Source organism: Strongyloides ratti (genome assembly GCF_001040885.1).
Source record: "Strongyloides ratti genome assembly S_ratti_ED321, chromosome : X".
Lineage (NCBI taxonomy): Eukaryota > Metazoa > Nematoda > Chromadorea > Rhabditida > Strongyloididae > Strongyloides > Strongyloides ratti.
This window is the reverse complement of record NC_037309.1, coordinates 4,019,171-4,042,770: the sequence shown is the minus strand read 5'-3', so window position 1 is coordinate 4,042,770 and position 23,600 is coordinate 4,019,171. Positions and strand designations below refer to the sequence as shown.

Sequence of the window (23,600 nt, the reverse complement as noted above, 5' to 3'; positions counted from 1 at the left end):
ATAAATATGTGTTAATGGAAAGTAAAAAAAAACGAAATTGATAAATGAATTTGACATCAATATATACTATTCATTTTTAAAAATATTTTTTTTTCTAAATAATTAATATTATATATAATGTGTTTTTAATTCATAATTCTAAAATATTATTCATTTATAGTTAAAGTTATGTCATATTATAAACTTCGACCATCTATTTAAATTGATATAGAGGTAATATATGATAAAAAAAAATTATACCAAACTAAAGATAAGTACAAATAATATTAAAAAAAAACATTTTTTAATACATCAACTTTTTTTTTTCAAAATAAATGACCAATTTAGATAAAATATGTATGCATATTTATGCATCAAGTACATGTCATCTTAAATTATAGTTGAAAATCTTTAAAGTTATCAATTTTTTATAGAAAACAAAATAATAAAAAAATTATGTATTTAATGTTTTATTAAATATAAATTTCAAGGTTTTTCGTATTGAAAAAAAAAGAAATATACTAATAGTTATTAAATATATTATTATTGGATAATATAAATATAAATATTTTTTTTTGGAAAAATATTTTATCGTCTATATATTACAATTTAATAGATTGTATGAATGAATCATAGGTGATGTAAATACGTATGTAGAAAAATTGTTTACAATCATTAATATTACTTGAACGTAAAAAAAAATATACTAATTCCTTATTTTTTATATCAAAACAAGAAAAAATAATTTGTAAATAAATAAAAAAAAATATGTATAAAATTGTAATTTTAATATAAAAATTTAAAATCTTTTAAAGATTTTAATTTATCAATATATTTTTTTAAAATAAATAATGTATTATCTTACCAATCAAAGAAAAAGTAGTAATGTATTTTGTTTAAATAATATATTTATATAATTTTATTTGGTAATTTCAATATTTCATTTGATTTTCTTATTTTATAAAAAAATTTCTATAATTTTCTTTTTGTAAATAATGGTGAAAATAAAAAAATAAGGATTTAACTTTTTTTTTATAAGTTTGGTTTTTAAACTGTTTTGCATTTATTATAAGATAAAGTAGTTTTAATTTTCCAAAAGACCAAATGTAATTAGATTTTAAGCATTTCTTGTCATAACTAACCTTAAATAGCACTTTTTTTTTATTTTATTAAATAATATTAAAATATTTTATTTTATTTATAACAAGATTCATTAAAATTAGAGTATCATATACGTAAAATCAAACTTTAAAAAAATGTAATAATATAAGTAAAAAGGTTTTATTAACTTAAATTATTACTAATTATAGTAAATTAAAATAACTTTTTTTTTACATTTTAACTAGTATTTATAATTAAATGACTAATTTATGTAAAAGTAAAAAACTATTACGATAATAAGGAAAGATAAAATAATAAGAGTTACCTTAAACAAAAATTCTTCTTTGTATTTTGAATGTAAATTAAATGATTATTATAATAAGTTTATTAATTAATAAAAAAAAACTATACAAACATTCTAAAAATAGTAAAAATAATAATAATAGTAAAACAAACAAAATATTTATTAAGAAGGCCATACACTTTTCTTAATAAATTTTTTATCAAATTTTCAATTAAAATAAAAGTATTTAAATAAAATATTATAAAGTTTTATTAATATTTATATTAAGAAAAAGAAAAAATTTAATAAGTTTCCTTATTAAAAGTTATGGAAATTTTTTGTTTCTTATATTATGTTTTAATATATATATATAAAAAAATAATATATATATATTTATAAAATATATTAAGTTAATGAACTTTAATTTTATTGAAAAAAAATATATCTTCTTCTTGTTTATTGATAAAAATATACTCCATCTATGGATACTTAAAAGATTTTTCCTGGATTATAAAACTTTTTTTTCTTTTTTAATGTTGACAAAAAGAAAATAATGTTTTTTAGTTTATTAAAGATTTATTTTTTAAACTATCGTACTAATCTTTTAAGATTAATGTAGTTTTGATAAATGCGTGTACTTTGAATTTTATGTATATATTTAGTATTATATACCTAAATAAATTTCTTCCTTTTTATCATATATTAATTTATTTATTATATTATAAAAAAACGTAATATTTTAGTTATTATTACAAAATTGTTTTCATTCTTATTTGATCAATCATCTTATAATTTATTAAAAATTTATTGTTTTTGATAATTTTTATTGGAAAAAAAAACAAATTAATAGATGACAACAAACGGAGCTATAACCATGATATTAACACTACAATAAGTGCATTTTGAATAAAATATACCATTCGAAAGGATGTTAAATTATTCATCTATACAAGTATTAATAGTCTTATTCTTTCTAATCTTCTTTTCTATTTCTTTATTTAAATTCTTAAGAACATTTTTATTAGTTTATTTATCAAATATATATTTATTAAGAAGCATATTAATCTATAATGTTAAAATTGTTTTTTTTTTTCTATACTTTTAAAATAAATTTATTTAATAATATGTATTATTACTTTTAATTTTTTTAAACAATCCTTTAATGTGATAAAAATGTATTATTTAGTATTATACGTAACAAGAAATACTAAAATATTTGCCTTTCTATTTTTTTTTGTCTTAATGAAACATTAAAAATATAAATTAGTTGAATTAAATATTATTAAGTATATATTATTAAATGTAATTTTATATTTATATTATTTATGAAATTTTTAAATGATATATTTTCATAAGAATAAATAAAATACATGCAAAATTAAACTACTATACAGGTATTTAGAAGTTATAATAACAAAAAGCTTACGAGAATCAAAGATAATACGTTATAATACTAAAATATTTATTTGATATATAAATTTATATATTTATGATATTAATTTTTTTTTAAAAAATCAAAAAGAAATGCCCCGTGTGAGGCTCGAACTCACGACCTTCAGATTATGAGACTGACGCGCTGCCGACTGCGCCAACGAGGCGACGGCTTCAAAGAATCTTAATTTTCCCTGGAGCTATAAAATATGAAGTATTATTAATTGAAATTTAGTTTTAAACAAATTAATTAATTATGTTCAATGAAAATTTAATTGATCAACTGAAGAAATTTTTTTATAAAGCATAAAGTATAGTCAATCTATTAATATAGCTTAAAGTTTTCTAAAAATAATATGATAATATTTTATAAACATATAATCTAGTCAATCAACAATTTCTGAAATATATTTGTTATCGCTTTTAAAACATGTAATAAAATAAAATGAATTTTTTTATTATTATAATAAATCAAGAAAAAATAAATATACTCTTTTATTTTAAAGAATATCAAATAAAAATTTTTAAAAAGAATATAACACTGTTTAAATTGTTTTCCATAACATGGTTATCAAATTTAATAGGATTGTACGTTGTTATTGTATCCTGTTGATTCAGAAGCGACTGGTTCAACAGAATTTGTTTCAATGGAATTAGATTCACTATATCCTTGGTAGTTATCTTGACCTTCAATAGAATTACCTTCAGGAACATTTGGATAATTTGGTACATATTTGTTCCAACGGCCATAATTTTGGTTAATAAATGTACAGTAGTTAAATAAATAAGCACTGTGCCAGACAATTGGTCTAGTGAAATGACTGTTACAGAAGTAAAGAGCAGCTTTAACATTAAATCCATGTCTTTTAAAGAAGTGATATGCATATCTATCAGCAAAATTATATCCATGACCAAAGTGATGATGTGGGAAATAATTGTGATGGAAATTGTGATGGCGATGATGATGTCCCCATGGATTAAACCATCCATATTCATATGGTGGGAATGAAAAACCTGGATTCCATAATGTATGTAAAGGATAATTTATTGAGGGGAAGTAATATCCACTATGATATGGTTGTGGATAATATCCCCATTGGGGATAGAAATGATTGTGAAATCCTTTATGAGCTACAATCACCGCAACAAGAAAAAGAAGAGAAAAAATAACAAATTTCATTTTAAAATTATTTAGAATAATTAAGCAAATTTTGTTTGGTGAAAAATTGACAATGGGCCTTCTTATAAATCCAAATTTTAACCTTTTTTTCAATATCATTAAAATGTTGTATTTTGTATTTTTTAAAAAAAATCAGGTATTTTTGCATAGATGATATTTAAAAATTTTAAATATTTATAAAAAAAAAAATTTTCATTTGAAAAAATGAAAATGTCTAGTGAAAAAGTTTACCATCATGAACTTTAATTAATTTTAATGTCATAAAAAAATTTATTATTTTTGGATATGTTGAAAAAAAAGATAATTCATATTCAAAATTTATTATTAAATAATTTTTAAATGATTGTTTTTATATAAAAAATTATTCAATTATAAATTTTTTAAAATTTTTATTGATTAATAATTTTTTAAAAATTTTTTATTGTATTCAAAAACTTGTTGCATTCTTTTTCACTTATATTTTTTATTTGAATTATTTTTTAATTTTTATTTTTAATATCAAAAAAACATGTTAGAAAATTTAATGAGTAAAGAAAGAAATATAAAAACAAAAAGTTCAATTATTTCTAAACTTTATTTTTTAAATGTTAAAAATAGTTCAAAGTTATTTTATATATTTATTGTGAAATTTCTTCAGTTCCTGAAGTTTCTGGAGTTTTTGGATATGTTGGGATAGAGTCATTACCATAATTTTCTTTTATTTTAGAACAGAAATTTTTTAATGATCTACTGTAATTGATAATTGAGGAAATATGATAATTAGTACAAAATGTTAAAACAGATTTTATTGTAAATCCGTTTCTTTTGAAGTAGTCATAAGCATATTTATCTGCCATATTATATGATGGATATGATGGTCTTCCATGATGATGGTGATGTGAATACCATGGATTAAAATGTCTTGGAATATGTCTTCCAAAGTTTTGTGGAGCTTGCCACATTTGATCTATGTTTGATGGTGATGTTGGAAAATAATGACCACTCCATGGATTATTATCCCAATGTTGTCCAGTCCATGGTTGATTATCTTCATTATTTCCATATCCTGGCATATGAAATCCTTGGTTATCAATAAAATTATCTCCATCATTTTGTCTTCTCAAACGTTTTAATTGTTGATTTTCATTTTTTGGTTTTTCTGTTATTTCATTTGTTTGTTGTCCAACATTAGATTTATTATCTTTTGTATCATTGGCAGTTGTTAAAGCAACAATTAATACAAAAAGAATAATTGATAAAATAATATTTTTCATTTTTAAGCAACTACTTTTAAAAAGTAAAATTTATGATAAAAATAATATTTTTCTCCATCTTTTATAATCTTATAATATGGTGAGTAACTAATATTCATTCATATATTTATTTCTTATTAATGTATTATGATTAATAGGAAAACAATTTATTTAATTATTTAAAAATTTAAAGAAAAAGTAATGAAATATTAAATGTTATCATGAATGAAATGTTTACTGACAAATTTTTATAAATTGTATTGACTTTTTTTATATATTATATTATTTTTCTTATAAACGACGTTGATAAATGATTTGGGATGTTGCTTTAATATTTAAATCTTCCAAACGTTTCAATGCTGGTCTGTAAATATCTTTTGTAACAGGTCTCACAAGACCTTTCTTCTGAATTTCTCCATTAATAACCATATGAGAAACGATAGCTGTTGTATAACCAACAGTTTTAGCCATGGCAGAATGTCCATTTGTTTCACCATAAGCTGTTAAAGAAATTCTATGTTTAGCATATTTTCCATTTGGCATTTCAGCACCAATATCATGATTAAGTATAACAAGATCCTGTTCATTCTTTTTGAATGATAAAACTTTTGAAAGATGTCCTACTAATGTATCTAATGGATTTCTCATTTTTTCTGCAATAATATTATCAGAAAATAGTCCAAGTTGTTCTAATAATGATATATCATATGATTCATTTTTTAATAAATCTTTTGCTATATTTTTTACTGAATCAGGGAAAATATCTGGTTGTTGATTTAGTAAAATAGCCATTACTTGTTTCCATGTAACATCTGGACCATTATTTGGATCTAAAAAGTCTTTATCAGATGTATCAAGTAATCCAAGTATTTTAAGAGCTTTTATTGTATCTTCAAAACCTTTATATCTTAATGTTCCACGAAGCATTGTATAACATTCATTTTGAATACCATAAATAGAAACATATTTTGTGGAATCTCTATTAGCATATCCAATAAGATTAAAACCAGGCATAAAATCAATTGGATATAATTGATTAAGTACTCCACCATCTGCTTCAAGATCAATTATATCACCATTATATAAATAACGTGCTGGATTCATTAAAGCCATAAGAACACCTCTTGGACTCCAACTAAATTTGTATCTTAAAGCATTATCAGAAAATTGTGGAGCTGGTAAACCACCACAAAATGAGACAAATGATTTAATTTTACCACCATGTTCATGAACTTGATCAATACATTCCATAGCTAACATATGATCAATACCAGGATCTAAACCTGATTCCATCATTATTGTTATTCCAGCATTAATAGCATCATCTTCAAGTGCTTGCATTTCAGGACTTATATAACTACTTGTTACAAGATTTGTTTTATTTTTTATACAATTTTTAGCTATATCTGCATGAAAAGTATATGGAAGAAGTGATACAACTAAATCATGTTCTCCAATTAATTTAGATAATGTATCTTCTTCTTTTGTAGCATCAATAACTATTGATTCAATATTAGATCCATATTTACTTAATCTATCACCATCATTTTGTGATTGTGTACCTACAGTAACATTTATATCATCTTGTTTAGCAAAATATGCAGCAAATGGATCAGAAACCATTCCAGCACCAAGAAGAAGAATTTTTTTTCCATTCATTGCTGTAATTGGACGTCTACGAGCAAGTCTTCTAAAAAATAAAAATAAAATATTAAAATATTTTTGTTATTATAATATTACGTTTTTTCTTCTCTAAGATATTTAATATATTCATAATCTGGTGTATAATTTCCATTATCAGTTATTATAGCGTTTTTAATTGTATTTGACACATTTAATTGATCGAAAGGAATGTCAGTTGTACAGTTGATCTAAAATAAATAAAATAAATATTATATATATAATTTTTTAATATATTATACCATTTCCATAATATATGGTGTTAATAAATCACCAAACATTGATGTTGCTTCAATAGGCATTTGGGCTGGCATATTATCAATACTACATACAAGGCAACCTGATGGTGAATCAAAAGTATTTGCTGTTTTATTAAAATCAGCATCATACATAACAAATGGTTTATCAATTGTTGTACATTCTTGCATGAATTCAATTGAACCACCTGGATCAGCTGAGATATCACAAATTGCAGTAAGTTTATGTGGTAATGTTGGACATCCTGGAACATCAACATTAGTTTTTCTAGGTGATAATAAATTTTTTGCATCTGGTATTGTAATAAGACGTGGAGTATCAACATCCCAATATACACCATTAATTATAACATTTGCATATGGTGCAATTTCTGTAGAAAATTTAGAAATATATTGACGAGGATTTTTAATATAATCAGCTTCATCAAATGGTCTTCCATCTTTTCTCATCATATGTTCTGATCTACCAATAACACAACCATAAACTTTATTTCTTTGTCCTTTTTTTGCAACCTCTGGAAGTGTTTTAACATCAACAAATTCATGTGGAAGATGTTTGAATAAATCTTGTGCACCTTGTGAAACATTTCCTGAACCAGTAAAAACAAAAGTTAATGGTCCTAATGAGTGTGGTAATCTATTTAATGCAATTTCATAACCACAATCTCTTACAGCATTTATAGCCATATGTGAACTATTATAATTATGTGCTAAACCAATATGAAGAAATGGTGTATGATGTCCTAATGCTAAAAGTCTTAATCCAAGTCCATGAAGAATATCAATGAAACCAGCATATCCAGCCCATTTTCCAAACATTACAACACGTTTACCAGTTTCATCAACAATTTTTTCATAGTCAATTAATCTAATCTTCTAAAATTAATCATTAAAGTTAATTATATTATTTGGTAAAAAAAAAATCAATCAATTTACCCTTTGAAGGATAGTATCAAGCATTTGCATGTTATCAGGTTGTGCCTTTATTGTATGAGAAAAGAATGCATATGTTTTATTAGGAATTAATTGATCTATAGGAACTTGTTTAACAGAAACAATTAAATGAGCTTCTGCTAAATCTTCTTTAACAATAGCTCCAGCAGATTGATAATCTTGTATTGGAAATGCTCTTCTATTAGATGGTTGAATAAGTACTTTTATTCCTGATTTAGTTAATTTATTAACATGATGTGGATCTAATGGAGCTCTACGTTCCCATGCATTTATTGTTTCTCTACGGATTCCTAAACATGGTTGACCTTTACCATAAAATGTAACCTTATCAGATGAAAAATAACGTAGTTGTTTTAAACCACTTTGCCATCGTTTTGAAAATATTTTTGAAATCATCTATAAAAAAAATAATATTTAATTAGATATTTAATTAGTTATAATGATTACCATAGAATAATAATAAATAATAGTGATATATCTATATAATATTATTACTAATATAATGTTTACTTTTTTTCTCTTTCTTATTCTTGAAACCCTGCCTTTTAATAAGTTATAATAAAAGTTATTATATAATTTTAGTTTCAATTAATTATAAATTTATAATTGACAATAGAATGATCTCGGGAAGGTAATAGCTGAAATTTATTTATAATTTTACATTCATTATATACAAGATTCAAGGTCATCTTTGATAGCGACAAGATATCATTGAGTTTTATAGTATATTTATATATTAAGATATAGCACCCAATCACGTTTTGATATGTTAACTATTTTGTAACAAAAATAGATAAATGTTTAATTAATCGTTGTCAAATAATCATACACTAATTTATTTAATGGTAAATTTATATCACATTATATAAATCATTAGTAAACATATATTATTTCCAAAATTTAGTTTGTTTTTTTTCTTTCTTATCTTTAAATTTTTCTTTTACACTTTATAAAATATAATTATAATTTTATTTTAGCACTAGTTATTTATATAAATAAAATAATTTAAAAAAAAGATATGTATCATGTCTATTATAAATGATTAAAAATAATTTATATATTTTATCAATGATAGCAAAAAATAAATAAAAAAAACTTGCTAATGATTAAATTCAATTTTCTTTGAAAAATAATACTTTATTCGTATTTTAGTATGATCATATACAATTAATTATTACAAAAGAAAAATGTTACATTTTGCAAAATTTATCTTTTTTTTACGATGAATTTAATTTTCTTTATCGTTAGTATTAATTAATATATGGTTTTAAAAAATGTTTTTATATATATATCAAAAAGAGATCATTAATATTCATTTTATTTATTTAATATATAATATTATCATTTTCATTTAATATAATATCTTCAAAAGATGAATTGTCAATACTACGAGAACATGTTTCAAATGTTGGAAGATAAAAAATTTCACTACTTGATTTTCTTGTTATTCCATCTGAAGAAGACCATCTTTTATATGTATCAAGTGAATCTAAATTTATCTTTAAATCATTAAATAAATCATTTTGTGATGAATTTTTGTCACTTAATGATGGTATTGGTTTAATTTTATGATCCATTTTTTCAAGAAAATTTTTTGATAATTTTCTTATTAAAATATTATTTGAATTAAGATATCCTGATCTTTCTGTAGCATCCATAAAAAATGTTTCTGCTTCAATATCTCTATTATATCTATCTGCAACATCACTTAAAGTAAATGGTTTTGGTCTTAATGATTCTATTTTTCCTTCTTCTTTCTGAATAGCATTATCAATAAAGGTATCAATATTAATTGTTTCTAGTGTTTCTTCAGGTAAATTAAGTGTATCAATAAGATATTTCATTAATTTAGACATTTTCATTCTACTACCACCAAACCAAACAACAACTTCACTAACATTTTCAATTTTGCGACCAAAATTATGAAGTTTTTTAAGAATATCAGATAAAAGATTTAATGTTACTGTAACTAATGCCATTCCAAAAAAAACATAAACAATTGTTATAATTAAATAATTATAACTTTGCGGAACAAAATCACCTAAACCAATTGTTGTAAGAGTAATGAAATTAAAATAAAATGCTTGAAAAAAATCCATTTCAATTTCATATAAATGTACTACATATGCCCCAAATAATATGTAAAAAAATGTTGATATACCAAGTAATAATGTCATTATAAATTGTATTGTTCCTGCATATTTACTTTCATCTATCTCATTATCTTTATCATTATTGTCATAAAATGTTACATCAGAATTATTACATTTTATGTCATTATTTTTGTCATTAGAATACCAAACAACTGATTGTACTTTTTGATCTGTTATCTCATTTATATTCTTTCTTAAACAACAATAATTATTATTCATTTTCATGTTTCTAAATTTTTTAATTTTTTGTTTTACTTTCATTTTATTTCTAAAACCATTATAATGATGTTTTTTCCATGATACTATTTTAATAGCAGTTTTTTTAAATGTATATGATAAAAATAGACCAACATTAGCAATTGTCAATAAAGTAAAAGGTACTCCAATTAAACCATAAATAATTGTAAATATTCTTCCACTTGTTGTCATTGGTGCTACATGACCATATCCTAAAATATATAATATAATTTTATTAAAAAATAAAATTTATATACCTATAGTTGTTATTACTGAAAATGCAAAAATAATAGAACTTCCAAATGACCAATCCATAATTGATATTTTATCATTAATTTCATTGTTATTATTATTATTAGATATTTTATTACTTTTAAATTGTCCATGCCTAAGTTGTTTTTTAAAAAATACAGATGCAGGTTGTTCATGAATATTTTTAATATCTTTATTATTATCACCATGTAATTCATTATACATAGGTTTACCATACTTATCAACTATATTAATAATATTTTGAATTTTTAAATTAGCATTTTTATAACAATAATCAAATAATGTTATAGCAGCAACATTGATAATTTTTTCATGACATCTACTAAAATTATACAATGATTCCATAGCTTTAATTACACAATTATGTAAACTTTGATCTAATTTAGCTAATTCATGTCCAGAAACATTTTTATAGTAATTTATATCAAAATTGTTAACTTTTTTTTCAATAATATTCATTGAATTTTCTCTAATTTTAATATTTCTTTTATTTCTTAATTGTTTATTCATCTCAATAGCATTCTTATTTTCTAAATTTTGCATTATATAAGCACCAAATATAACATATAATGTAACACCACTTATCATAGACAAGTGAATAAAAATATGTGAATACTATAATATTTAAATGAATTTTAATATAATAATATCTTACCTTTTTAATCCAATTAAACATTTTTATGGAAGATTTTTTTTATTTTAGATTAAAAAAAGTTAAAACCTAAAAATTTATACATAGTAATAATTTGTCAAAATATCTAAAATTTATCAAAAGATAAAAAATCAAAATATATTGAAAATAATTTTTTTAAATAATAAATTATCTAAAAATTAGTAATTATATATATTACATGAGAAAAGAAGTATTCTTAACTTAATTTATTATTTTATTATCAATTATACATTTTAAATTGTAATTAATCAAAAATAAAGGATATTAAAACTATTCGAAAAAGCTTTTGACTTAAATATGTAACTGTTAAGATGCATAATTTTAATCATTAAACATTAAACATAATAACAATTTTTATAAAACAATCAAAGAATAATATAGTTTAAATAGTATTTAATAAAATAAAAAAATTATATATATATTTGTTTGAAAATATTTATAAATACTTTAAAAACAGTAATTAAAATAAATGAGTTGATAAAAAAAAATATATTAAACAATATGTATACTATTTTTATGTCTAGTAACAAAATAATTATTTTATAATTTTAAAGAAAAATCTTAAAAATTTATTATTAAAGAGTTTTGTCCTTTAAACTATAAACTCATTTAACTTTTAGTTATATTTTAAAATATACCAAATATAAAGTAGACAGAAAGAAAATAGTTTAAAAATTATTATAAAAAAAAATTATAACATTTTAAAATATATATTTTATCTTATTTAAAAAAGACAATATATATATAGTTTATTAGAGATTGAATAATTATTATAAATTCAAGTCTAATACTTTTATATTTATTTATATATAAATACTATAATATTTTTAATTCACTATAAATATACGACATTCTCAATCTTTGACTTATAATAAAAGGACATTGATAAAAAAGTAATACTACCAATAAAATTATATATTTATTTATTATCATAAAAAGTTATAAAAATATATACCAAAAATATACATTTAATAAAAATTTAAAAAGATTTTAATAATAAATTAAGCTTTGATTTTTAAAGTATATCTATAAATGTTAAAGTTATTGATAAAAGATAAAAATTAATTAAAATAATAGTTTATAAGTTAATAAATAAAACAATTGTATAATATTTTATATTTCTTATCCAAATATAATATATGTACTAATTTTAAAATAAGTAAAAATTAATTTTAACAAAATATTCTTATAATTATATAATTTTTATTATAAATAAATTTTTTTTTATAATATATTCTAATACTTTTATTTATTAATATTTTTGGGTGGGTAAAAAAATGTCTTATTTGTTATTTTATGAAAAGCATTACTTTTTAATACTTTAACCATCTGCCACATTATACATAAATTATATATATATGAATTATTATATAATTTTTAATTTAATATATAAAAATTATTTATTTTAACAATAAAATTGAGTATTATTATTTTTTTTATTATAATAAAAGTAAAAATGCCATTTAACTTTTTAATACATCAATAATTGACATTACAAAAAGGGTAAGAAATAAGAATTAATAAAATATGCTTTAATACAATTCAGTCATTCGAAAAAATGAAATAGAATATTAATATATATAAATATAAAATTTAATATTTTATATAAAAAAAAAGCATATATTATCAAAATTAATTTTTGTGAAAATAAAAAAATTTGAAAAAAAATTTTATAATGATATTTGCTATTTTAAAATTTAATATGATCTATATTATCATATTCATCATCTACACTACTACTACCAATATGTATATTATTAATATTTTTTGATTTATTATTAAATTCCTCTTTACTTTCTAATGATGTTGAACTTTCTCTATTATTTTTCATTTTTTTTATACTTTTAAGTCTTTTTTTGTTATTTTTAATTGATTTTGGTAAACTTAATACAATATATGGTTTTTTTGTTATTTTGTTGCAACGTTGACTAATTACTAATGAATTATTTGGTAAATTTGATATACTTGAATCAATTGATGGAGTATAATTTGAATTTTGTTGGGACAATGAATCTTTAGACATAACTAAACTATCATTATCAATATTTAATGATAAATCAATTATAATGTCATTATTTTTTGATATTTTTCTAGCAACAGCATCTTCAATTTTAACAATACCCGTCATATCAGAATCATTATCAGCACTATAACATTCATCTTCATTTCCTTCTTCTATTTTTTCATCATACATCATTTTCATATCCATACTTCTTGGTGATAAGCGATTATTTGATGTTTGTAGATAACCAGGATTAATAATACATTTACCCTTGTAATCATTGTCCATTTTAATATATGATGCTGTTAAATTTGAATCATCTTTTACAATTTCTAATGCATCAGATTTAAATTTTTGTCCTTTTTCTTTAATATTTATGATAGATGTGCCCTTAGCTGATCCTGATGTTATATTACTTACAATACTTGCTAGTCTTTGACGTATTGTTTGTTTAGTATTTGGTAAAATACTTGCTCTATCTGATTCTGTATCATAATAACTATCTGGAAATAGGGATCTTCTTCTTGAAAGAACATTTATTCTTTGTTCACCACCTATTGCATCTAAAACAGCCGAACCAACTAATGGTTCAGATCCACCATATTTATCACCATGTGTTGCTAATAATTCACCCAAATCAAAATCATCACCCTTAAAAAGGTTATCTCTACATAATGGTGGTCTATAACCAATATTTGATTCAACAGTACTTAATCCAACTTTTAAATTTCTTTCCCATATCCAATTTACTTCAAAATCATCATCATCACTTCCAAAAGGATTTAATAATGCTTCAGCAACTTTAGCCCATCCTACATAAAAAATAAATTGAAACATTGTTAAAAATGGTACATATAAATCAATTGAGGTTGGACTACGATCAGATTCATTTGTATGAAATTGTCTTCCAATAATTGCAATAATAAAATAAATTCTAACAGTTAATAAGACAACTTGTGTATAACTTAATGGTATTGGTATAAAATCAACAAGAAAAATACCTATACATTTTGCCCGAAAATCATTTAAAACTCTATAGATATCTTGAATAGCTTGATCACTTTTTATTTTACCTTCTTTTCTTGCTTTCATAACAATTTGAAATGCCCATCTAACAGGTAAATGAAAACACATATCATTTTTCATTTGTTCACGTTCTTCACTTGTTAATAATCCTAAAAACAATATTACATAAAAATATAAAATAATAAAAAAAAAACAAAATTCTATTTTTTTTTATTCTTACCTGCTCCAATAAATTCATCAAATGTTGGAAATCTTTTTTTTATTCTAGGACTTACAAGTCTAAATACCATAACTTGTAAAGCAATAATATGTCTAACTATACATCTTCTCATTAAAATAGCTCTTTCATCAGTTCCTTCAAGATATGCAGCAATATATAAACTAAAATCATCTGACCATGGTATTGTATTAAATATTTTTGTCCATCTTGTTATAATTGTTGTTACAAAACTACCTAACATAAATGTTAATGGTATAAAATCACCATACTCTCGACATAATAATGTAACTGATTCAAAAACTCTTTTTTGTTCAGAATTTAAAACAACTCTATAAATAACACTTAATATTGTATAAATAATTGACCATATAATAAGTTCAACTATAACTGCTTTCCATACACTACCTCTCCATCTTAATAAAACTTTTAAAATATTACGAAAACCGGCATTGCCAATATTATGCATATATGATACTGTCATTTTTAATATTTTATAGTAATAATAATAAAAATAAAAATTATATAAAATAATAATTTATATATGAAACATTAGCAAAGTACAAAATATATATATATATATATATATATAAATATATTTATATTGAAAATGATACATTTAAAATTATTTTCCTATTCATATATTTTTATTATGAAAAATGAAGTTAGTGATCTGTGAAGCATAATATTATCAACAAAGGATAACTTCTTTTAAAATTGGTTATTGAATTTTCTATATATATATATTTATATAAGTTGCTTAAGCTATGATTTTAATAAATTTTTTATATTTTTAAAAATTCTTTATTGTTATCAATTGAAGAGATCAAAATAAAATGAAATTGGATATTATATTATATTTCTAAAAAATATTTGAATAAAAATTTAAATTTTTTTTATAATATTTAATTTTTATTATAATATATATTTTGAATTTAATTATCAATCATTAAGTTTTGTATCATTGGCATTTTAGTATTTTTAGAAACAGTGTAAATAGCATAAAAATCATTCATATCTGTATGAATTATAACTTCATTTGAATTATTATTCTTTTTTTGTTTCATTAAGTATTTAGTTTTCTTACTTAATTTTGTTAAAGAATTTCCAAAATTTTTATTACCAATTTTTATAGTATTTATTTTATTTGATTGATTATCTAATACTTTATTATTTTTTTTATATTTTTCATTACTATTTATATTTATTACTTTAGTTTTTCTTTTATCAAAACATTTAATATTTTTTAATGATATATTTGTAAAGGTATATGGACAAAAATATATTCCAATATTTAAAAAAAATTTTCGTACAATTCTATTGAAAATTTCTTTAATACCATTTCTAATTTTTTCAATACGAAAAGCATATATTAAAGGATTTAAAGCTAGTTTCAAAACGACCTATAAAAAGATAAAAATTTAAATAATATTGAATAACTTACCATTGTATTAACAAAAGTGTTGCAAACAAAAGCTGTATAAAAATCTATTGAAACCAAATATATAATAGGACAACCTTTTTTACAGACTAAAAAAAAATACAATACACAAATACCCCATGAGAATGTAAATGTTGTAAGGATAATCATAGTTGTTTTAACAATATTAAGTTTGCTTTTTATTTTATTTTCCCTATTTCGATTTGCTATTGATCCTCCATGACGTTGTAAATCACGTTCACGTTTATTTAATAACAAATACAAAATAACACCATAAAGAGCAAAGGTAATTATTAATGGAATACTAAAAAGACAAAAAATAGAAATCCTTAATGGGAATTGTGAATATGAGTTATGAAAACATCGTCTAGATGGATCATTATTTGTAAAAATATAAAAAATAAATGCTACAATAAAAAGAGGAAAAATATACATAATGCCAATTGTTATGTTAATTCTTCTTGAAGTTGCATAACACTAAAAATAATAAATTTTTTTTAAAATATTTTTTAAATTAAACATACATGAAATTGAATTGGTCGAAGAGTTACAAGAAATTGTCCAAATGCTAATGCTAAAAGATGAAGAACAGAAGTAAACATTCCAGAAATTCTAAAAATTTCTAATATCAAATTAAAGCATAAAGATGATAAAGATTGTCCTTTTACACTTGGAAGGTAACTATTAACATATAAACCAATTGCAATTAAAATAGCAGCCCACAAATCAGATATAGCCAAAGAGATACAAAGTTTCAAATATATAGATAATGGTTTTTTTATAAAAGTATAACTTGATATTATAAAAATATTTCCAATACATGCAATTCCTAAAATGACAAACAAAATAGGAACATACCATGTGTATATAGAATATTGAAATTCAAGATCAGCAATTAAAATTCCATTAGCAATAACTTTTCCTTCAGTATAAGAAATATTTATAGAATTTTCTTTTTGATTAAGTTTTAAATTTAAAAAATTCAAATTTTCATTTTCATAATCCATCTTTTTTAATTTATATGAAATCTCTATAAACAAATACTATTAATGCATTATTTAAGAAAAAACTTTTAGAAATTATTTTAAATACTATATTAATATATTCTTTTAAAATTAATATATATATATATACAAAAATAATATAAATCAACTCCACCTAATATTTTTTTTAATTAATAAGACATATTTTAAATATTAATAAATTATTAATTGATATATTATACATTGTAATTATTTTCAAATCATTTACTTTTAATACATCAGTTTTAATAATATTAAAAAATAAATAAATAATAACATTTAAACTTTTGCAAAAAAATGATATATAATACTTCTAAAGCTATTTATTAATAATTAACAAAATGTTTTATTAAAAACTATTACTTTTTATTATATCATATTATTTCCATATTCTATAATAAAATATTTAATTACTTCTTTAATTTTATAAGTAATCATAAAGAATAATATATATTTAAAACAATAATAATATATATTTAAAAAAAATAATAATATTTAAAATTGTAATAAATCAAAGAGTTTTCTTAAAAAAATCTAATTAATATCTTTAACGCATTTCAAAAATTAATGTAAAAATAATCTTTGGTTAAGAATGATTTTAAATATTAATAACTAATAATTTAGATTTTAAAAAATAAATGGCATAATTTTTTTTTGCAATATTGTACATGTTATCCAAATACCAAAAGTTCGTTATCTTAAATATTTAAAGGAAAAATAAAATCAAGAAAATAATAAAGAAAATAAGAAGAAAGAAAACGAACTATTACAAAATCAAATATTGTTGTTGAAATAAGTTATTTCGTTATGAAAAAAAAATTTGTAGAACTTTGTTTTACTTTTATCTTAATCAAAATATAAATGTATTTTTAGATTAACTACACTTTGAAAAAAAAGTAGTTAAATATGAAATACCTTTGATTCTTGATTTAATTTTAATTTTTATGACATTGAAAAAAATATTGTATGTTTCTAAATAATTTATTTCATAAGCTAATTTACTTTTATTTTACAGTTTTTATTTTTTACATTGTTATCATTTTTTACTGATATAAAAAAAGCTTAGAAGTTGATTTAGTACAAAGTAAATTTATTTGATAAATCGTGCTACAATAAAGTAATAATATTATTATATACATATAAATAATTTCCATTCATTATCAACTATTAAAAAAATACAACTTATCATTAGCAAAATGCAAAGTAATTAGAGAAAATATATGCAACGTATTATTACTATCATTATTATTATAATATTTGTTATTTTATGTATTTTTAAGTAATATTTTATAATTTTCAAATACTTTCAAGATACATAATTTTTAAAAAAAGTTAAAATTATTATTTTGAATTTTAAAAAGTACCAATCACTGAATACTATATCTTTTTTAATAATTTAAAATCAAATAATCAAGATTATATAATATATATATGTAAATGTTTCATCAGTCATCTTAATAGACATACGTATTTTAACACATATAACACAAGATTTCTGTTTGAGATAAGACAAAAATAATAACATAGTAGTAGTCACATTTTTAACTGCTTTTTAATGAATTATTGAATGGAACATTATATTTCCAATTTTTTATTATTTTTTTTTATAAAATTATATAATTTTCACTCCAGATATGAGGAAACGATACAATCGCTTTAATGCGAATGGTGCTCAGTCATCTAGATTGAGGAAAATGACAAAGGCATACTTAACACCTTTTAAGGATTTTACACCAAGATTATCACAAACAACTTTAGAAAAAACTGATCATTTTTATCAAATGGTTTGTAGAATTATTTTAGATTATCAAAGTGCTACAACAGGCCTTTTTCCACGATATTCACAAGATCGAAATATTGGTTATATCAAAGATTCTATATATTGTGCTTTAACGTGTTGGTCATGTAGTTTGGCATATAAGTGAGTTTTGATTATTGGAAAAAAAATTTATTATTTGAAAATTTTTTAGAAGATTAGATGATGACAGAGGTCGTGAAACTAGTCTTTGTCAAAGTGCAGTAAAAACAATGCGTGGTATATTAAATTGTTGGATGAGTCAAATAGATAAGCTTAATGATTTTAAAGAAAAAAATACTCCTGAATTTGCTTTACATTCACGTTTTAATCTTCAAACAGGTGATCCAATTCCTGAAGATTTCGAGCACCTTCAAATGGACTTAGTAGCTTTATACATTTTAGCACTTGTAGAAATGACATCATTTGGTATTCAAATTATTTATACAAATCATGAAGTAGCATTTATACAAAATTTGGTATTTTATATTGAAAGATCTTATAGAACACCAGATTATGGAATGTGGGAACGTGGAACAAGATATAATAATGGTACAACTGAAATACATGCATCAAGTTTAGGAATGGTTAAAAGTGCCTTAGAAGCAATAAATGGTTTCAATATTTTTGGAACTAATGGATCATCCTCATCAGTTATATATGTTGATATTGATGGTCATAATAGAAATAGAACAACATTTGAAACCATATTACCAAGAGAATCAAATTCAAAGGTAAATATATACATAAAATAATAGCATTAATATTTAAATAATTTTTTTTATAGAATACCGATGCATCATTAATTGCAACTGTTGGATGGCCGGCATTTGCAACCCATAGTCCATTACTTTTTGACAAAACAATAAATAAATGTTTAAAACATTTAGAAGGAAAATTTGGACTTAAACGATATCTTAGAGATGGATATAAAACTGAAGTTGAAAACAAAACAAGAAAATTTTATAATGAAAATGAAACATCTAAATTTGATAAAGTTGAATGTCAATTTCCAGTTTTTTTTGCTTATCTTTATCTTACTTATCAATTAAAAGGTGATAAAAAAATGTGTGATAAATATTGGGAAAAATTAGAATGTCTTTTAGTTCCAGGTGATTTTAGAGAAGGATTTATGATTTTACCGGAATGTTATTATCTTGAAGAAGATTCATATAATGATGAAAAAAATCATCCTGGTAGTCAAGATTATTATCCTGCTAGTCCTGTTGAATATGGTCATCATTTATGGAGTAACTGTGTATATCTTATTGCACATATGATAAAAGAAAAAATTATACATTCAAGTGATTTAGATCCAATATATCGACATCTACCAGCAGGACAACGTCCAACCATCTCAATAAGACATTCAGCATTTAGAGGTAGTATGAATGGTGATCCTGTTGTTCAGATTGCTCTTATAGCTGAATCACCAAAATTACAAATGTTATTAGCAACATATGGTATCGCAACACAAACACCCCATGAAATTGAACCAGTTCAAATTTGGCCTTCTTGGAGAATGGTTGAAGTTTTTAATCATTTAGGAAAAAGTAAAAAATTAAATTTAGGTGGCAGACCTTCTAGACCATTTGGTTCTTTAAATACTTGTAAAATTTTTAGATTTTTTGGTGAAACAATTTTATGTTATCCATTGATTTTTGAAAACAAAGATTTTTATGTTAACTGTGATCCAACTGTTATTATTAATGATATTAAAAGAGAAATTGATTTTGTTGCAAAAAGATGGAAACTAGCTGGAAGACCAACATTTTGTTTGTTACTAAGAGATGATAATGTGTTAGGTCAATTTTTCAACAATATGTTAAATCTTCTTGTCTGTTTAAAAAACGGTCATATGAATGGTGTAAGAGTACGTGTTGGTAGAATACACCAACTTATAAATACTGGATGTGTTGAACATATTGATTTTGTAACACCAGAAAATGTTGACTTTACTTTTGATATTGTTAAAGAAGTACAAATTCTTGGAACATTACCAAAGAAAGATTCTAGTATACCACTTATAAATGATAAAGAAATAAAATATATTTTACCATCAGAAGTTGATAATTTATCATATGAAGAATTAGTTAAATATGCTACATTACCAACTGAAAATAATATTAGAATGTCTGCTTTTTCATTATGTTCTCTTAGAAAACAATATGGTGAAGATTATCAAATTAATGGAGTGCCTTTGAAAAATTATTTTGAAAAAGTTTATGAAATATCATGTACTCTTAGTGATTGGTATGTTATAAGAATAGCTGCTTCAGTTTTAAGAAAAACAATTAATAATTTAGCTCCTGGAATTACAAATATTTTAGTTAGAGGTAAACAAGTTAGTATTGGAACAGATTATGAATCTGAAGACATAATAAATGTCCCAAAAACACCTAATGAAATAACTACAAAAATATATGAGAAATGTAAAAATGCTGATGCTGCTTTATTTGTTCTTTATCAGGAATTAATTATAGCATGTTCAGATTTAATTGAACATATTCCAACAGCATTTACAGAAGTTTTAACTATTCGTTTAGCTTGGTTAAAAGGTGCTATAAAGATTATTCTTAATTATATTCAAAATGGTAATTCATTAGAGTATGGAGATATTGAAGCATATCTTTCTCACATAAAAAGTAAAGTAACTATTTTTGATTTACCACCAACAATTATCAAAGAGTTTGTTTATGCTTTAATGACAAAAAAAAATTGGATATTACTTCCCAGATGGGAAAGAAGAACCTTAACAAGTTCTTTAAATATGATATCACCAAAAGTTTTTGATTATGTTTGGAAATTATTAGAAAAATGTGAGGGTGGTTTAGTTATTGCTGGAGAAAAATTATCACAATATCCTACATTAAAAGTTTTTACACATTCTGAATTGACATTTGCTTACAAAATTGAATCAATTTTAGGAATAATTAAACAACCAGAACATCGTCAATTACTTGTAGAATTACTTGAAGTTTTAGGATACCTATCTGAACATCATCCAGAATTACGAATTACGAATATTCTTGATTGTGATGAATTATTAACTGATGCTTATAAGCTATTTTGTAAAGATATCAATATATGTGATACTCCAATTAATTTGGCACGTTTTTATGAATATGAAAATGAAAAAAGTGATAATCGTTGTGACGTTTATTTAATGAAAAGTATAATGAAACGTCTTTTACGACCAAATGGTTTTATTTCAAATCATCGTTATACAATACCTGAAGATGAAAGATTAGAATCAAAAGATAAAAAAAATATTCCAATGTGTCATATTTCATAGGAATAAGTAGATACATATAGTTATCAAATTTAAAAATAATAAGGTGAACAAAAAATATGTCATTATAGATAGCAATTTTCATAATTTTTTTTTTAAAATACTTTATTTTTTCATAATTAAAAAATAACTAGTAAAAAAAAAACATAATCATTATTTGTTTATATTAAGTATATCAATTATTAACAACAGTTATTACTTTTTTGATGGTTATTTTTCATACCTTTCATTTCATCTTCAACATAACGTAGTAAATGATTAGTATTCATTTCATCAATCATCTTAAAACTTTGTTCTGGTTTTGAAAACATATACATATTTCCAGTATAAATGTCAAACCACATAGCGTGAATAAAAACTTCATTATTTGCAATATAATCAAACATAAATTCATGTGACGCTATATTTAAAACTTGTTGAAGGGTATTAATTTGGGATAATTTATCCTCAATATTTAATTTATTTTCCTTATCAATATAAGCATAAAAACAAAACTTTTGATCATCATTTTCAAATTTGAGTGGTACATTTGGGCCATCGTTTTCGCGCATTTCAAGTTTTTTTAAACTATGATATCCATTAAGTCTCAACCAACGATCCATTGGACTTTTTTCACTAAATTTATTAACTCCAGTATGAAGATTATAGAGAGTATTAATAGCTTTACAATCAGAATGTCCACAAACAATGACATGATTAATTTTACCTCTTGTAACAGCTAATTCTAATGCAGCTGGTTCAGTATTAACAGACACCTCATGTCCAACATTTCCAAAACTTCTTGATCCTGGTATCATATTACCAGAATTTCTTACGACAAACATATCACCAACATTTGATTGAGTAACTGTTGATGGAAGAATTCTTGAATCCATACATGTAAAAAATAATGCAGTTGGTTGTGGATTATCACGAACTTCTTCAAATTGTTTAACCAAATCTTTTCTTATGGTTTTTCTAAATTTTAAAACTCCTTGTAAAACTTTGTCTAAGCCCTTCATTACTAAAATAAAAAAAAATTAACAAAAAGTAATCAACATTTTAAAAAGTTAGAAAAAGATATCACATTATAAATAACTAAACTAGTCTTTTTCTTTTTATTAGAAGTAATGATAAAATAAAGCAAATTGTTTATACTAAAATCAAACTTATAAATCTATATATGTTTAAATTTTAATTACATATTTATATATCATTTAACTTAATTTAATGATCTCTAAGTAATTTTTTTTTAAAGAAAAAATAAGTTATTTTAAATTATTTTTAAAAAAAATATATATATATATATATATATATATTTGAGTTTTAAGCAATAATATCAAATGAGGGTAGAAAAATCAAAATGTCATTTAAAAATATTAAAGCATATATT

The 23,600-nt window shown here is 21.7% G+C and overlaps 8 protein-coding genes across 8 annotated transcripts; 1 reads left to right on the top strand and 7 right to left on the bottom strand.

Annotated features, from left to right (window-relative positions):
* Window positions 1-3,371: 3,371 nt before the first annotated feature.
* SRAE_X000087000 (Hypothetical protein) lies at window positions 3,372-3,974 on the bottom strand (the record flags this gene model as incomplete). The annotated part of the gene is made up of 1 exon (XM_024645267.1): window positions 3,372-3,974. The coding sequence occupies one exon, from the start codon at window positions 3,972-3,974 to the stop codon at window positions 3,372-3,374; it is 603 nt and encodes a 200-aa protein (XP_024510742.1).
* A 617-nt stretch (window positions 3,975-4,591) lies between these two features.
* SRAE_X000086900 (Hypothetical protein) lies at window positions 4,592-5,227 on the bottom strand (the record flags this gene model as incomplete). Its single annotated transcript, XM_024645266.1, has 1 exon — window positions 4,592-5,227. The coding sequence occupies one exon, from the start codon at window positions 5,225-5,227 to the stop codon at window positions 4,592-4,594; it is 636 nt and encodes a 211-aa protein (XP_024510741.1).
* A 270-nt stretch (window positions 5,228-5,497) lies between these two features.
* SRAE_X000086800 (Alpha-aminoadipic semialdehyde synthase, mitochondrial) lies at window positions 5,498-8,493 on the bottom strand (the record flags this gene model as incomplete). The annotated part of the gene is made up of 4 exons (XM_024645265.1): window positions 5,498-6,896; window positions 6,947-7,077; window positions 7,129-8,019; window positions 8,080-8,493. 4 exons carry the CDS (start codon window positions 8,491-8,493, stop codon window positions 5,498-5,500), a joined length of 2,835 nt encoding a protein of 944 aa, XP_024510740.1.
* Window positions 8,494-9,422: 929 nt separating this feature from the next.
* Window positions 9,423-11,436, bottom strand: SRAE_X000086700 (Potassium channel subfamily K member 18; the record flags this gene model as incomplete). Its single annotated transcript, XM_024645264.1, has 3 exons — window positions 9,423-10,699; window positions 10,745-11,375; window positions 11,416-11,436. 3 exons carry the CDS (start codon window positions 11,434-11,436, stop codon window positions 9,423-9,425), a joined length of 1,929 nt encoding a protein of 642 aa, XP_024510739.1.
* Window positions 11,437-13,123: 1,687 nt separating this feature from the next.
* Window positions 13,124-15,162, bottom strand: SRAE_X000086600 (Bestrophin/UPF0187 family-containing protein; the record flags this gene model as incomplete). Its single annotated transcript, XM_024645262.1, has 2 exons — window positions 13,124-14,610; window positions 14,682-15,162. The coding sequence occupies 2 exons, from the start codon at window positions 15,160-15,162 to the stop codon at window positions 13,124-13,126; spliced, it is 1,968 nt and encodes a 655-aa protein (XP_024510738.1).
* A 451-nt stretch (window positions 15,163-15,613) lies between these two features.
* Window positions 15,614-17,126, bottom strand: SRAE_X000086500 (G protein-coupled receptor, rhodopsin-like family and GPCR, rhodopsin-like, 7TM domain-containing protein; the record flags this gene model as incomplete). Its single annotated transcript, XM_024645261.1, has 3 exons — window positions 15,614-16,081; window positions 16,123-16,596; window positions 16,644-17,126. The coding sequence occupies 3 exons, from the start codon at window positions 17,124-17,126 to the stop codon at window positions 15,614-15,616; spliced, it is 1,425 nt and encodes a 474-aa protein (XP_024510737.1).
* Window positions 17,127-18,775: 1,649 nt separating this feature from the next.
* Window positions 18,776-22,231, top strand: SRAE_X000086400 (Phosphorylase b kinase regulatory subunit beta; the record flags this gene model as incomplete). The annotated part of the gene is made up of 3 exons (XM_024645260.1): window positions 18,776-19,062; window positions 19,112-19,670; window positions 19,724-22,231. The coding sequence occupies 3 exons, from the start codon at window positions 18,776-18,778 to the stop codon at window positions 22,229-22,231; spliced, it is 3,354 nt and encodes a 1,117-aa protein (XP_024510736.1).
* A 179-nt stretch (window positions 22,232-22,410) lies between these two features.
* On the bottom strand, window positions 22,411-23,229 carry SRAE_X000086300 (Carbonic anhydrase family-containing protein; the record flags this gene model as incomplete). Its single annotated transcript, XM_024645259.1, has 1 exon — window positions 22,411-23,229. One exon carries the CDS (start codon window positions 23,227-23,229, stop codon window positions 22,411-22,413), a length of 819 nt encoding a protein of 272 aa, XP_024510735.1.
* Window positions 23,230-23,600: the final 371 nt, after the last annotated feature.